The 16,474-nt window shown below is 41.8% G+C and overlaps 1 protein-coding gene across 3 annotated transcripts in view; it reads left to right on the forward strand.

Annotated features, from left to right (window-relative positions):
* The first annotated feature begins 377 nt into the window (after window positions 1-377).
* Window positions 378-16,474, forward strand: part of LOC115142608 (uncharacterized) — a 45,752-nt gene continuing 29,655 nt past the window's right edge. Inside the window, exons 1-12 of one of the 3 annotated variants that reach the window (XM_029682198.2) lie at window positions 378-480; window positions 9,424-9,553; window positions 10,328-10,483; window positions 10,622-10,759; window positions 12,223-12,374; window positions 13,274-13,377; window positions 13,531-13,714; window positions 13,929-14,060; window positions 14,154-14,297; window positions 14,485-14,620; window positions 15,341-15,491; window positions 15,581-15,717. In XM_029682198.2, the coding sequence (XP_029538058.2) occupies window positions 9,424-9,553; window positions 10,328-10,483; window positions 10,622-10,759; window positions 12,223-12,374; window positions 13,274-13,377; window positions 13,531-13,714; window positions 13,929-14,060; window positions 14,154-14,297; window positions 14,485-14,620; window positions 15,341-15,491; window positions 15,581-15,717 (1,564 nt within the window). In that variant the 5' untranslated portion in view covers window positions 378-480. Of the gene's footprint in view, window positions 481-1,958; window positions 2,074-9,423; window positions 9,554-10,327; window positions 10,484-10,621; window positions 10,760-12,222; window positions 12,375-13,273; window positions 13,378-13,530; window positions 13,715-13,928; window positions 14,061-14,153; window positions 14,298-14,484; window positions 14,621-15,340; window positions 15,492-15,580; window positions 15,718-16,474 lie in introns of those variants that run through there. The other 2 variants (XM_065001565.1, XM_029682197.2) reach the window with 2 other exon arrangements.

A 16,474-nucleotide genomic window follows, 5' to 3' on the forward strand; every position in this document is an offset into this window, starting at 1 on the left:
TTGTATCTAAAATGTACTTTGTAACTGCCTGTACCTACAAATGTGATAATTGGCAAGAATAGTCATGAATGTGAATGTGTTTTCATGAAGGTGTATTGGATGCATGCATTGCTCTTTCAGTAAAAATGAACTTTTAGTGTTTTCCATAATGGCACAAAATACTTTCACTTTCAACTTTCAACTTTCATGTTACAAAAGATCCTGGGTATATTCTTAGTGCACACCATATTCATTAGTGCACACCGTAGCAAAACAGTTTGCAAATGAAAATGAAAACAGGTGATTCCTATGGAACAAACCCTCCCGGGTTTGTCCCATTTGATTTTGTTTGGTCTCTATTGAATACCACCCAGGAAGATAGGTTTCATTTCCATCTAGCTGCACCAATTCCAATAAATGTGCAACAGATGTAAGGGTGTAAACAGAATCTGAAGTCAGAGCAACTCAGCACTGCCAGTGGAGCAACATTCATCCACCAAGGTAACTTTTAATTTTTTAAGTATGAAATACACCTACATATTACATTTTTAAGAAAAATAGAGATAGAAACTTAACATTAGAGCAGACACACGGTCAACATCCAACAATATTTATTTTTTATTTTAGAACGGTTTATTATTCAAAATAACAAAAAATAGGTTTAGTTGTAGAATGAAAAGTAGTAGAATTATTCAATTGTTTCCAGCAGCAGTTACAGTCACCAACGCTCTGGATAACATGAAAGGTGTTCTCTCATTTGTGCCTGGAAGTAGCTAGCAAGCTAGCCAACGTTAGCCAGATAGCTTGGGTGCTTGACTGCAGTTGTGAGGTCAGAACGCTCGGATCAACCCTACTCCTTGGCCAGAGCGTCCATTGATACTGCCTGGTAGTGTGGCTCCGAGAGTGAAACGCTCCGAATTTATGAACGGACAATCCAATCTAACAACGCTCTGAATTTACAAACACCCAGAGACCACTCTGAGCGCACTCTGGCACTCCAGATTGAATTTATGAACGCACCCTCATGCGTGAGTTCCAAATATCAATTCAATTCAATTCAATTCAAGGGCTTTATTGGCATGGGAAACATGTGTTAACATTGCCAAAGCAAGTGAGGTAGACAACATACAAAGTGAATATATAAGGTGAAAAACAACAAAAATGAACAGTAAACATTACACATACAGAAGTTTCAAAACAGTAAAGACATTACAAATGTCATATATATATATATATATATATATATATATATATATATATATATATATATATTTACAATGTACAAATAGTTAAAGGACACAAGATATAATAAATAAGCATAAATATGGGTTGTATTTACAATGGTGTTTGTTCTTCACTGGTTGCCCTTTTCTCGTGGCAACAGGTCACAAATCTTGCTGCTGTGATGGCACACTGTGGAATTTCACCCAGTAGATATGGGAGTTTTTCAAAATTGGATTTGTTTTCGAATTCTTTGTGGATCTGTGTGATCTGGGGGAAATATGTATCTCTAATATGGTCATACATTGGGCAGGAGGTTAGGAAGTGCAGCTCAGTTTCCACCTCATTTTGTGGGCAGTGAGCACATAGCCTGTCTTCTCTTGAGAGCCATGTCTGCCTACGGCGGCCTTTCTCAATAGCAAGGCTATGCTCACTGAGTCTGTACATAGTCAAATATCTCTAACGGTCTCCCCAGGGTGAGTTGTTTTATGCATGTGATGTCAGAATGCACTCATTGTTTCAAAATGTGATTGTTATGCAACAGGACAGTTAACCCATACTGCCTGCTAATTATCTATAGGCTATGTTTCAACTTGTCAATTTCAATAGTCAATTTCAGTTCCACTTCATTAATTCATATAGAATTAGCCCATTTCACTGTTGAGGACAATTTATGTTTGAGGCTTTACTGAGCGGACAAACTTTTCTCCTCAGGGAGAGGCCAAGCACTTCCCCAGTGTTTCTGCAGATCAAGTAGACATTTGACAGTCTTGCACAAACTTTTTCTCAATGGCACATTTTCCGGCTGGCGTTGCCATCATTGTTGTTTTCCCTACAAGTAATAACTTTGGACATGTGTGCATTCCTATCAAAGTAAGTGCCTTATTTACTGTATATTGTGTTGTTGTTTCTACTGCAGCATACAGTATGCATGTTTGGAGCATAATGTATTTACAGTTTTATTTAAGTTTTTAAGTACTGGTGCCAAATAATGCATTCCGATTATTGCATAGCTTGTAATGGACACCTATGATGCGCGTAAAATACTTTTTTGAAGGTTTTACTGAATATGATGAGCTAATGCTAAGCTATTTGCCAGCTATGTGTGGCGCCATGTTTGTTGACATTATACAATGCATTCTGGGTGTCATGTAAATGTCTGTGAGACCAAAGATGTTATCATGAGGTGGAGGAATGGTTCACTCATCTTTTGAGTAAACTTCCGGAAGTGAATGAAGGGAAGTCAATGATCGTAGATGACACACCCCCTTCAACTGCATACTGAAAACAGACAAAACTCATCTTCTTCTTAACTTCTTCTTAACTTTGGTTGACGCAAAAAAAAAACATGGTTGCCCGCACAAACTGCCCATCATCTGATTTTTGATTTTTGATATTATTTTTATTTGTCAAATGGCAGCCAAGCATTGATCAGCATGTCACCAGAATAAGACCCTTGACATGTATTGGAAAGGAGCTCAAGCTCATCACATTGCACTTTCACCACCCTGTGAAGTTCATCATAACTTATTTCATCTGTAGCCTAGTAAATGGCATACTTTGATATAGTGGTTATTATATCAATATCTGCTCGTAGAAGCGTTTCCACCCCCATTTCTCACGTAATTACTTATACAGACATACTTTGTCTCGTGTATTTTGTTTTGCCGACATTTGGAAAGTTTAGCGACAAATGTGTTATTCCCATCAGGACTGTTGTGACATTTTTTTATCTGCCATGTACTTTACTCACATAATGAAAACCTGGTTACTGACAGTCACTCAATTAGCCATGTTAGCTAGCAATTTTTAGACTGGTAAATTAGTTTAGGGGACCTGACCTCCAGGGGGCCCCCATTGATTTTGTTAGTCACTCTCACTCAGCTGTCATTAACATGGCATAAGCAATGGCAAAATGTTCATTTTTACTTAAAAATGTAACACAGCGCAAGCTTTTTTTTGCTACTTTCTCAAATCATCAATAGCCTATGTTTTCTTCATGCAGCCCATATATGTTCATATCACTCACCACTAGTTGCCAAATAACTCTAAATCTACCATTTTAAAAATGCTGGGTTGTTTGGATGACCCAACTGCTGTGTTGCAGGCATTGTGTCACTTTTTCTTTCAAAACAGCATGGTTGGGTTATTTATGTTGAGTTATTGAGATATGACCCAATTGGTGGGTTAATTCTCCCACCAAATTCAGAATATCAAAGTAATCCGGCAAGCTTGTGAATGAGGATTGTTTCAGCTGTTTAGAAAGTCTACCATACAGTGCAGCCGTTGTTGAGTGGAATTACTTTTAGATGGACAAATGGGCAAGGCGATGTGGTTGACCAAAAGCGGGGGGGGAAAAGCTAGCTAATGTTACTGTGTCGTGCATTGTTTTACATTAGGTAGCTAGCTAGATAACTTGGCTTAGCTAGCTAGCTCAAACTAGCTTTCTCACCCGGTTTGTCTTTTTTTAAAACATTTTTTACTAAATTAGTTTGGTCTATTTCCTGTCTCTGAGTAAATTTCACATGGTTGGAGCTAGTTGTCAAGCTTATAACTCATGCTTTTATCTTGGTTCAGTTACTGTATGATTTTTTTGCCTAATTGTTTCTGAGTTAGCTAGCTAGCTGGCCTCAGTCTGGATGCAGACAGTTACTTTAACATCATATTGAAATGAAAGGAGTGTCTCAATTGTTCATCCAACGTTTGGGTATCCATTTTGACTCTCCACTTAATCTGTGTTAACATTATGTCTTTGTCCCCTACTTTCAAGATACTAAAGATGACATAGTCCTCAGAGTATTTTTCCCATCACCAGTGTGTCACGTGTGCTCCCTCTCCGGCCTCTAGGTCACCAGGCTGTTTGTTATGGTGCACACATGTCACCATCGTTACGCGCACATGAGCATCATCAGACTCACCTGGACTCCATCATCTCCTTGTTACCTGCACTATATTTGTCACTCCATTTTGTTCCTTTCCCAGGCGTCATTGTTTCTGTTTCATGTCTGTGTGCTGTTAGTGTTTCTTGTTTTGTATTATGTTTATTTTTATTAAAACACTCACTCCCTGAACTTTCTTCCCGACTCTCGGCGCACTCTGTACAGAATGATGCCTCACCAAAGGGAAGCATCAGGGGGTGTTTTTATTTGTTATTTTTTGTGTTGGAGGTGATGTTGGGTCCGGGTGTTCGAACCTGGAGCTACCTGGGAGGCCTCAGATGGTTTGTCGGGTTCCCCTGCCTCACCTGGCTCGACGGGTTTCCATAACTCAGTGGGTTCGATAGACTCCCATGCCGCTGCTGGCTCGACAGGCTGCCAGGCCTCAGCAGGCTCAATAGGCTCCCATGCCTCAGCTGGTGAACAGGTTCCCGTGCCTCAACTGAGGCAACCGGAGAGGTCTCAGCCGACTCATGAGGCTCTCAAGCCTCAGCTGGTTTGTCGGGTTTCTGCGCCTCAGCGGAGGCGACTGATCCGCTCTGGATCCCAGGGATTGTCCCTTTGGTTGGCATCCTGCGGCTGGAGCCAAACGCGCCGGGGAGGGTGTACCGTCACGTATGCTGTCACTCCGGGGGTTCTAGGTCACGATGTTCCCGCATCTCAGCCAGACTGACAGGTTTCCCGCCTGATCCCCGGGATTGTAATTTTTGTAATTTTGGTCAGCGTCCTGCGGCCGGAGCCGCGTGTCGGGGAGGGAGTACTGTCACGTTGTGCTCCCTCTCCGGCCTTTAGGTCACCAGGCTACTCATTACGGCGCAAACCTGTCTCCATCGTTACGCGCACCTGCGTGTCATCAGACTCACCTGGAATCCATCACCTCCTTGATTACCTGCCCTATATTTGTCACTCCCTTTGGTTCCTTCCCCAGGCATCATTGTTTCTGTTTCATGTCTGTGTGCTGTTAGTGTTTCTTGTTTTGTATTATGTTCTGTTTATTAGAACACTCACACCCTGAACTTGCTTCCCGACTCTCAGCACACTCTTTACACAGTGTAATGATTTGGAAAGAAGACTGCCCTCCCAAGCATTAATGAGGCCCAAAAGTCATAATGTAGCGTAAGTATACATGTGGAATATTGAATACTATTTAATACGTAATAGTGTAAACCAGAGTTGGGAAGTTGTCACCATCGTTATATAAGTAAGTGGACCAAGGCGCAGCGTGAGTAGAGTTCCACATATTTATTACAGTGAAACTTCAAAAACAACATTCGAAGCGCACATAGGCACTAAACAAAACAATATTTATGTAAGTATGATCCCCAATTAGAAGTAACAATATTCAGCTGCCTTCAATTGGGAACCATACTCACACACCAACATAGAACTATATTAACTAGAACTCCCCCCTAGTCACGCTCTGACCTATTTACACCATAGAGAACCCGAGGGCTCTCTATGGTCAGGGCGTGACAGTGCCCACCCCCAAAGGTGCGGACTCCGACTGCAAAATCTGAACCTAGATGGGGAGGGTTAGGGTGGGCAACTAGCATCGGTGGGGCTCCGGTGGGGGCTCTAGTGCGGGACGTAGCACCCGCTCAGACTGCGGATCCGGCCATTAAGCCGGGCTGAACGCCGTGCCCAGACTGGGCACCGGAGCAGAGGAGTGTGTCATTATTGACCCAGCCTTTTTTAGAGTGTGTCATGCCCTGGCCATAGAGAGGTTTTCATTCTCTATTTTGGTTAGGCCAGGGTGTGACTAGGGTGGGCAGTCTAGTTTCTTTATTTCTATGTTTTCTGTTTAGTTTGGTTACCTTACAGAACTGCTCGTTTGTCTCTTTGTTATTTTTGTTCAAAGTGTTCTGAGTTAATAAAAAATCATGAACATGTACCACGCTGCGCTTTGGTCCACTCCTCATTCTTCATTAGACGAGCATTACAGAACTACCCACCACCAAAGGACCAAGCAGCGTGGTAAGGAGGACTGGACATGGGAGGACATCCTGGACGGCAAAGGATCCTACACGTGGGAGGAGATCCTGGCCGGAAAAGATCGCCTGCCATGGGAGCAGGTCAAGGCAGCAAGGAAGGCAGAGGTAGATAGGAAAAGGGCCAAGGATTACACAGGGACAAGGCTGGCACTAAAGACCGGGAGGCCACTCCCAATTTTTTGGGGGGTGGCACAAAGGGAGATTGGCTGAGCCAGGTTGGAGACCTGAGCCAACTCCCCGTGCTTACCGGAGGGAGCGTCGTACTGGTCAGGCACCGTGTTATGCGGTGGAACGCACGGTGTCTCCCGTACGCGTTCTTAGCCCAGTGCGCTACATCCCAGCTCCCCACATCTGCCGGGCTAGGGTGAGCATCCAGCCAGAAAGGATTGTCACAGTCCTGCTCTCTAGACCTGCAGTACGTCTTTACGGCCCAGGATATCCTGCGCCGGCTCTGCGCACTGTGTCTCCAGTGCGTCTGCACAGCCCAGTGCGTCCTGTGCCTGCGCCCCGCACGTGCCGGGCTAAAGTCACCATCCAGCCAGGACGGGTTGTGCAGGCTCTTAGCTCGAGACCTCCAGTGCGCATCCACGGCCCAGTGTATCCGGTGCCTCTGCCAAGGACAGGGCTTCCTGTATGTCTCTCCAGCCTGGTGAGTCCTGTGCCTGCGCCCAGAACTAATCCTCTTGCATGTCTCCCCAGCCTGGTGAGCCCTGTGGCAGCTCCACGTACCAGACTGCCCATACGTCTCCTCCCTCCAGTGATAATCCATGGCACGAAGCCTCCAGTGATGATCCATGGCACGAAGCCTCCAGTGATGATCCCTGGCACGAAGCCTCCAGTGATGATCCGTGGCAAGAAGCCTCCAGTGATGATCCATGGCACGAAGCCTCCAGTGATGATCCATGGCACGAAGCCTCCAGTGATGATCCATGGCAAGAAGCCTCCAGTGATGATCCATCGCACGAAGCCTCCAGTGATGATCCATGGCAAGAAGCCTCCAGTGATGATCCAGGGCACGAAGCATCCAGTGATGATCTCCAGTCCGGGGCCCGCAACGAGAGTGCCCAGTCCGGGGCCCGCAACGAGGGTGCCCAGTCCGGAGCCTCCAGCAACAAGGGTGCCCAGTCCGGGGCCCGCAACGAGGGTGCCCAGTCCTGGGCCCACAACGAGGGTCCCCAGTCCGGGGCCCGCAACGAGGGTGCCCAGTCCAGAGCCTCCAGCAACGAGGGTGCCCAGTCCGGGCCCCGCAACGAGGGTGCCCAGTCCTGGGCCCACAATGAGGGTCCCCAGTCCGGGGCCCGCAACGAGGGTGCCCAGTCCGGAGCCTCCAGCAACGAGGGTGCCCAGTCCGGGGCCCGCAACGAGGGTGCCCAGTCCGGGGCCCGCTACGAGGGTCCCCAGTCCGGGGCCCGCAACGAGGGTGCCCAGTCCGGGGCCCGTAACGAGGGTCCCCAGTCCGGGGCCCGCTACGAGGGTCCCCAGTCCGGGGCCCGCTTCTATGTTTTCTGTTTAGTTTGGTTACCTTACAGAATTGTTAGTTTGACTCTTTGTTATTTTTGTTCAAAGTGTTCTGAGTTAATAAAAAATCATGAACACGTACCACGCTGCGCTTTGAACCACTCCTCATTCTTCCTGTTTCAAATGATCTCTTTTGCGCTCAACATAGCCACTTCATATGTGTATTCGCTCTGGAATGGTAAAAATATCCTTACTATTTTATTCAATTATTTCTTCTTCCTATAAAATCCTATAATATAAAATAATGGCACGGGACTTACAAGCATGTCTTGTCAGCTAAATGAACAAGCCTACAGCCTATGGCATGGAGCATCGCCAGATAACATAGTTGGCCAACTCATGTTCTGTTCTTCTGACATGCATTTTCTTCATATCATAATGTTTCTTTAGACTTTACTAAATAAATGATGTATTTATTGTGATGGTACATATTAAACTGATTTATTCAACCTTTTAAAATGTAAATGTTCAAAAGGTGCTCATCAGCAGCTTGCATGCAGCTTGTTGCGTGGAGGCCTGGAGATGCAAAACTTGTTTGTTAATTAACAATCAATTAATTTGTGTCCTCTCTAGTGTACATCATTTCTTGGTCCATATCTCTGAGGCCATACAAGCCTCTGGATGAAGTCCTGTTGTCCCTTTGAGGGGACATTCTGGGCCTTTCAATGATATCACATGTGTGGGGTGTGACCTTGACAACTTTTGTGTGATTATTAATTGTCACTGTGTAAAAGTTATTTCACATGAAATAAGAGCTTATCAAAAAATGTCCTCTGTAGTGTTTTTTACCTACTGTACCCATTGACTGTAATATACATTTAGTTTCATATTTACTTCCTAATGACCACTAAAGAGGACACTTTTGTACTTACAATAAAAGATAAATAAATACATATTTGTTTCTTAGTGTTATGTAAAAAAAAAAAAAACACACAAAAAATAAAATCTGTGTCCACACCATGGCAAAATGGGTAGAATTGCAGGAAATTTGCTTTAAAATTGAAAAAAATGTATCTCTGCCCAATGACAGAATGAGTAGAATTGCATGAAGGTGCTATAAAATTGCAAAATTTGCTCTCCACCCCATGGCAAAATATGTCAAACTGCTGAAAACTTGCTATAAAACTGCAACATTGCTGCTTTAAAACGCATGTTTTTCTCTCCACCGTCAAGAGGGGGGCCCCCAAGAGGTTAGAGCTGGCCCTGTCCTTATGTAAGAAGAAACGGGATATACAATGTAAGAGTACAGGACAGAATGTAAATAAACTATCCCTTATTACTATGAACAGCTACACCACAGGCCTAACCTAACCTACCTTTCAGCAGGCAGTGAAAAACCAAATCCACATTTGGGGAAACAGCGCAACTGTTCGCCCCCAGTGCCTTTGTTATTGTTTTTGTGTTGTTGATGAACTGGGGGCGAGGAGCATCCTGCAGCGTGGCAAACCACATGTGCAGTCCATATTCTGCTGTTCTATTGCACATGCCATGGGGTCTGAGGGGAAAAAACAGTGTTCGATGCAGTATCCCAAACGGACGTGGCAGCTTCACCATTTAAGGATTCTTTAAGTGTGCTATAAAGTTGAGAGGCTGTGAGAGGGTTTTGTGTTTTCAAAATCAGTCATGTAAGCTTTTTTTTTACATAATAGTGTAGGTTAACAGGAGGATAAACTGATATCAAGATATGCTTTACTCATAACGGTATCAAATCGAATGATCAATGTTGGTGCCCAGCCTTAATGTTAATGTTGGAATGTTTTCCCTTTATTTTGTTCTAGATGGATAAGATATTCAATCTCCTCGCGCAGCACAGACTGGAGGCCTACTACAATACATTCCTCACTTTGGGTGTCCAAGATGAGAGAGATTTCATTGATGGCGTAAATGGTGAAGATTTAGACAAAATGAGTAAGGCCACAGACATGTAACTGACTCAATGACACCATATTGGCACTGTGTAGTTCTTCGCTAGATGCGCCTTGAATTTAAGGCAGCCCTCTGCACCTCTCTGATTCACAGGGGTTGGGTTAAATGCGGAAGACACATTTAAGTTGAATGCATTCAGTTGTACAACGGACTAGGGATCCCCTTTCCCATTTAACATCATAGCCAAGAGTGATTTATTCTTATACCAGCCCATGTCATTATAGACGAAAATGCTAACATACAATCAGTCTCAACCTGTTTTTAATCGCATATCTGATGTATTTGGCCTACAATAGCTAGTTACTATCAAGCTGACTAACCTACTGGTGAAAATCTGATTAATCACAGTTTTGGTTTCATTGTGAATGTATCGCCGCTTCAGACTGAATTAATAATACAATAATATAATACATGAATAACATATGAATATATAATATACTAAAGATTGGCAGTAAATGGTGCATCACAAAGTACTTAGATGAATAGGGGGTCAATGGATATTTCACTTTAAAGTCCTAGTTTCTATGGCTATCAGGCCTCAATCTGAGTAATAAGATCTAGATGTGACATTGTGACAATGTTTAATTTAGTCATAACATCGAAAACATTGTTCTTGCAGTATTGGGCCCCATTCATTTTTCACTTGTTTGGTTGAAGTTATTTGCCATTGTGGGGCACACATCAGCGTACAATGGGATTATTAGCAAGCTGCATGGTTGGTCAAAAAGTGTCTGTGGTTCATTTTTTTCCCAACAGATTTCAGTCATGTAGAAAAGAATCGCTTTGAAAAAATGAAAGATTTCATCCAACGACTCAGAGCTCCACAGCAAGCAATGCCTGTACAGAAATCGATGGAGTCTTTCCATCTGCGGTACACATATCCCCACTGTCCTGAGCCAAGAGACATCAGAGGTGAGACATAGAAGCAGGTCATATAGGAAAGAGGAGAGCATTTTATTCAAAGGGATTCTATAACTCATCAAAAGCATCATATCACTAAAAGTCATTTCTTTGTGACATGCCTCATGTTTGACTATATTTTGAATATAGACATGGATCCTGCCCAAAACACGGTTGAAGATCTGATGCTAAGGATTTGTCACCAAGAGGCCATTGGGAATTCCAGAGCCCTGTGCCTCTACACCATTGAGGGAATGCCTTTAACTGATGATCCTTTCTTCAACACATGTACGTATGCCAGATACAGTATGCTATACATACCCCATTATGAAAACACATTCACATTCATGACTAAAAAGGGTATTTTGTTATAAGCTGTCCAGAAGTATTTTATGTTAGTTGGAGGAGTTTAGAAGTTTAAATTGTTAGAGGCTAGTGTTTAAAGTTTGAGGCTAGTATAATAGTGACTGTATTATAAATGTAATTTACGTTTATTTGAACAGGGACAATAAAAACACAAGTCTCAGCAGACAAGTGAAATTGTGTTGTAGCAGATTTAGCTAACAGCTAATTCCATCTGCAATGGGATAGTAGCCTTTATTGTACATTTACATAATTTAGCAGACGCTCTTATCCAGAGTGACTTACAGTGAGTGTATACATTTTCATACTGGTTCCTCGTGGGAATCAAACCCACAACCCTGCCGTTGCAAGTGCCATGCTCTACCAACTGAGCCACACGGGACCTTAGTACTACTAGTAGTATTGAGTGTGTTACAACTAGGTCTTATTGTCATAGGCTTGTGTATAGGTGGCAGGAGAATTGAACTTGGTAAAATGGAGTAGTTTAATAACGTAGAAAACATTACTCCAAAACCATGAATAAATAAACAAAACAAAACTGGGTACGAGGACCCGTCGCGCGCCAATACAAACAACACAAAACAATAATGGACAATCTCTGACAAAGACATGAGGGGAAACAGAGGGTTAAATGCACAACAGGTAATGAATGGGATTGAAACCAGGTGTGTAGGAAGACAAGACAAAACCAATGGAAAATGAAAAATGGATCAATGATGGCTAGAAGACCGGTGACGTCAACCGCCGAGCACCGCCCGAACAAGGAGAGGCAACGACTTCGCCAAAAGTCGTGACACTTATAGTAGTGCCAGTTGAGTAAAGTTGGCTAAAGTTCATGATGCCGTTGACCTTAACAAGGGCCCCAGGCCCAGTGGAATTGTATTAGTATAACATAATATACATTTCCCTTTCTTTTGCATACAATATAGCTCAGTATTTTTTATATGAAAATAAAGCTCTTCCGCCACCCACACTAGTGGTGGGTTTGGTATCGAAATGAGAAAATCATGTAGTAACCAAAAAAGTGTTAAACAAATCAAAATATATTTTATATTTCAGACTCTTCAAAGTAGCCATCCTTTGCCTTGATGACAGCTTTGCACACTCTTGGCATTCTCTCAACCAGCTTCACATGGAATGCTTTTTGATTTGTTTTAACACTTTTTTGGTTACTACATGATTTCATGTGTTATTTCATAGTTTTGATGTCTTCACTATTATTCTACGATGTTGAGAAAAGTAAAAAAAACACACACAAAAACAACCTTGAATGAGTATTGTGTCCAAACTTTTGACGGCTACTGTAAATACATATAATATAATTTGAGGTGAAAAGACATGGAAGATCCCTTGTGTTGACAAGCATCTTTATATTTCAACCATTTTAGGGTCTTTGAAAGACAGGCACATTGAAAATGGAAGTGAGCTTTATGCCATATTTACACCCAAGGAGAACTTGAAACAAGCCCCCCACATGCCACAACGAGAGATGACTGACATCTCAGGAGAGGAGAATGTTCGATGCCACATTATGCTCAAGGTGAATTCATCACATTATTGAAAAATACAAAGCTCAACGTGGCAGGACTCAATTTATGTATATATTTATAGCTGTTTTAGCTGTATTTAAAACTGTGATTCTAACCCCTTACTGTTTGGGGGTTTAAGCTGGGTTTCTGAACAGCACTTTGTGACATCTGCTGATGTAAAAAGGGCTTTATAAATACATTTGATTGATTGATTGATGTGGATAGCCCAGCTAGGTGAACGCCGATAACTTAATTGAGACAATAAGCGAACAGAGATTCATGGTCGAGCCAGTGCCACCTTTTTCTTTGTTGGTGGTAGAAATCAAAATGAAAGAAAGGTTATCCTGCAAATTCAGGTTATAGTGGTAAGCAGGCTATTAGAAGTGCTGCCTTGCTTTTACTATGGGTATTGTTAATGCCATCTTTGGTATGCTTATCCATGAACGAGCAGGCTGTTTTCTAAGTCGATAAATAATTGTATTAATACAGTCAAACCAGAGTTTTACTTACTGTTTTTAACACAAAATAAGATTTGATTAATAAAATATTTAATCGGTCGTCTTCATCAAATATTGTCTGTATGAAGAGAATGATGTGACGCAATCTTTGCAAAAGGGAGGGAATCTCATTTGATTGGTCCTCAACTCAAGTCTCACATTTGATAAATGATAAAGTGGAGTTAACCTGCCACGGAGCAAGTTAGAGCTGAAAGATTCGTTGCCATAGAAATATACCTAGCTAAAAGGTGAGCCTGCTTTGTGTTAATGGTTGTCCAGAGTTTAAGAGGTTACCAAAGTTAGCCCGCTAACTCCTCTATCTCGCTACGTGGTATAGCCCTCCGGTAGCAACTAAGCTGTCTCTGTAAATAATGTCTGTCAATTATTGAATATACTGTGCTTTTCACCAACAGGGAGACTATGAGGTCAAGGTGGACTTGACAAGTGACACAATTAGAGTCTTGAGACAAAAGCTCTCTAATGAAAGTGGAATCCCAGCACATGTCCTCCTTTATAAGTAATGTCACGTGCATATAGAATTGTGATTTAATCATTTATTAATACATTTAATAACAGACAAAATTATGTAAATTAATAAACCCCTGCACATCTTATCATTTGACCTTTATATAGCTTCAATATAACTTCTTCCTAATTTACCTTTTTGCAGAGGTGAACGTGGAGAAACTTTGCAAGATTGTGGAATCAATGAGGAGACAACTGTGCACTTTTCTTTGTCCTCCTTCCCCAATGAGAAAACAGACAACATGGAATTCTTCTTGAATGATGCTGTACCCTCAGTGCAACAAACCCAGAAAGGACTCAGTGCTTTCTTTTCTTCACTATATACCGTTGTGAGATATTCAGATATTTACATTGTCTTGTTACAGTCATGTTGACCATGACGTGGGAACCATTTATTAAAACTTCAGATGTTGGTATTACCATGTCCAGACTAAGAGTGCTACAGTGTTCCTTTGCTTGTGCTATTGGATGTTCAACCTACAGTACCTTGCCCCATCGAGCCACCCATCATGCATTAAATGATCTTCCCTCATATCCTTACAGAAAGTTCAACATTCTGGAGAGGGATTCAAGAAAGTGAATGCGTACATTCGAAAGCTCAGTGGATGTAATCCCCTGGCACAAAGTTTGTATCAGCTGTTGTGCAGAAATGAAAGTGGAAGTAGGACCCAGAAGGTGATGCTTATTTTTGAACACAAACTTAATGTACAGTACACATATAATATCATGTAAGTCCACAAATAGATTCATAACATTGATTTGTTTTAGATTGCCATTGTTGAGGGATTGTACACTCTCTTCAGAGAGCTGTTGCCAAGCCTCGATAAAAAAAGAGGTGACAAGATCATTGAAGACCCTGACGTGTTTGAGAATGCACCAGTTTGCTGGGCCTACCTGATATCTAAAGCAGAGGTATGCCCGTTGTTTTTTTGTGTTTTTTTTTAGATACCATTGATAACACATTATGGATCATATTGTATTGCACGTTATAAAATGTTTTTAATGGGGAACTGAGATACTGCACCTCTATTTGTTTGGCATGTAACATAAACAAATGACCACAATATGTATGTGTTTTCTATCTCTTTGTCTACCCTAGAAAGAGAGTTCACAACATGAGGTCTTTGCACCAATATGTTTGACCTCTCAACCAGGAGTGCGCTTCTGCGACCCAGTTCAAGTACCTGGACTACCAGATGTCTTTGAAAGAGAGTATGTCCTACAGAAAATTAAAGGTAAAACATCAGCAGATGTGGGTATTTGTAATATGCACTGTGGGCACAATATATTTTCAGTAACATCTACATGTGGCACAATGGCCAATAGTACTGGCCTGAAACCCGGAGCCTGTTTTGTGCTTACATGCCACAACCACCACTCTGCGTGATGCCAAACATGTTCGGCATAACAAGGAGTGGCAAGGAGTGAATGGATAGATAAACAGACTGGTACTCAGGCTACAATAGTACCATACTAATGGGAAACTGCTCTGCACAACTCAATTCTACAGTACATCAAAAATGTATGTAAAATGCCATCAAATGCCATCATATCATGAACCAAATTCCATAACGCAAGATCAATTGGCTCTAGAGTTTAAACATTGGTTTTGTATCAATAGCTGTGACTTGACTGGCTCACTGCAGCCATAATGTTAAACATAGGAACAGGTTTGCTAAAACTTTGGCATGTTCCCTCAGAGTTAAGAATTGCAGGGTTCTCTACAGAGTGTGTATTTGATTTCTTAGTCAAACCCAGAACTAACAGTCATGCACCTATGTTAATGATTGCTGAGATGTGTTCGTGTCTGCACTGGAAGAGCAGCTAATAATGTCTAGTTTTTTTTGTAAACAGAAAAATGTATCACTTTTGATATGTGAATTAAACTTTGACATGCACAGTAGTTTCATGATCAAATGTTGTAATTGCACATGACGTGTTTTACCACTGCTAAGATGGAGAAAGAATCCCAAACTGCTCTGCTGAGATCCTGACAGAAACTTCAATGTGGAGAGCTACCGATGTGGAAAAGATTTTACTCAGTCTGCCTCCATCCATCAAAACATTCCCTGTTTGGGTTTCATATGGACTTGTGACTGGTCAAAAGTATGATTCTTTCATTGTATCGTTCAATACTTTATCTGCATCGATAGTGTAACTGGTAATTCATGATTTATTGTTTAATCAAATTAAAGCTTTCAGATCAAACTAGATGAGACATTTGCCAAGATGACTGAAGAATTGAATGCTTACCCTCACCTGACAGTCACTCCACCACTGCAGTTGAAGGGTGTAGGAGTGGATGGGCCACGTCTGGTTCTTTTGAAAGAAGGTAGGCTACCGGTCCTTGTGCCTACTAGTTCAAGTCTTGGTACGATGTATCATTCATGTTTGAGATTATTATGGTCATGGAAAGTCCCATCTCATGGTGTTCGCTTATTGTTGCTTAGGCCTATGCAAATGAATATGTGTACAATTCATTCACATTGCAGCAGAACTATTGATGTCTTTGGTTCATCAGACATATGATACACTGCATTTACAGACAGCACTTTCACATGCTGTCAGTTTATCACATGCTTGTTATTGAAGCGTCTATTTGATTTATTTTATGGGAATATCAACTTTTGGTTGCATTTTAGTTTACAGTGCTGAAACAAGTGAAGGGAAAGGGGATATCTAGCAGTTGCACAACGGAATGCATTCAATTGAAATGTGTCTTCCACATTTAACCCAACCCCTCTGAATCAAAGAGGTGTGTGTGTGTGAGGGGGGGGGGTTGCCTTAATCTACCACCATGTCATCGGCGCCCAGGGAGCAGGCTCAGAATTGACATAATAAATACTTAAGTATAGTCAATAACAACATGGTAATGACCAGATAATTATGAGATTGGTCCACATACATTATAAGTATGATATAGTTTCTCAAATTATTCTGTTAAATAACCATTCTTTCTACGAAAGTTCCAAGTTTATTCTTAATACGTACGGTGCTGCTGAGAAGAGGTGAAATGGCCATAAATATTTACATATTAGCCTCTATTATTTATAGTTTTTAGACAAATCATTATTCATTATTAATTTCTT

Source organism: Oncorhynchus nerka, linkage group LG15 (assembly GCF_034236695.1).
Source record: "Oncorhynchus nerka isolate Pitt River linkage group LG15, Oner_Uvic_2.0, whole genome shotgun sequence".
In the NCBI taxonomy this organism is placed as follows: domain Eukaryota; kingdom Metazoa; phylum Chordata; class Actinopteri; order Salmoniformes; family Salmonidae; genus Oncorhynchus; species Oncorhynchus nerka.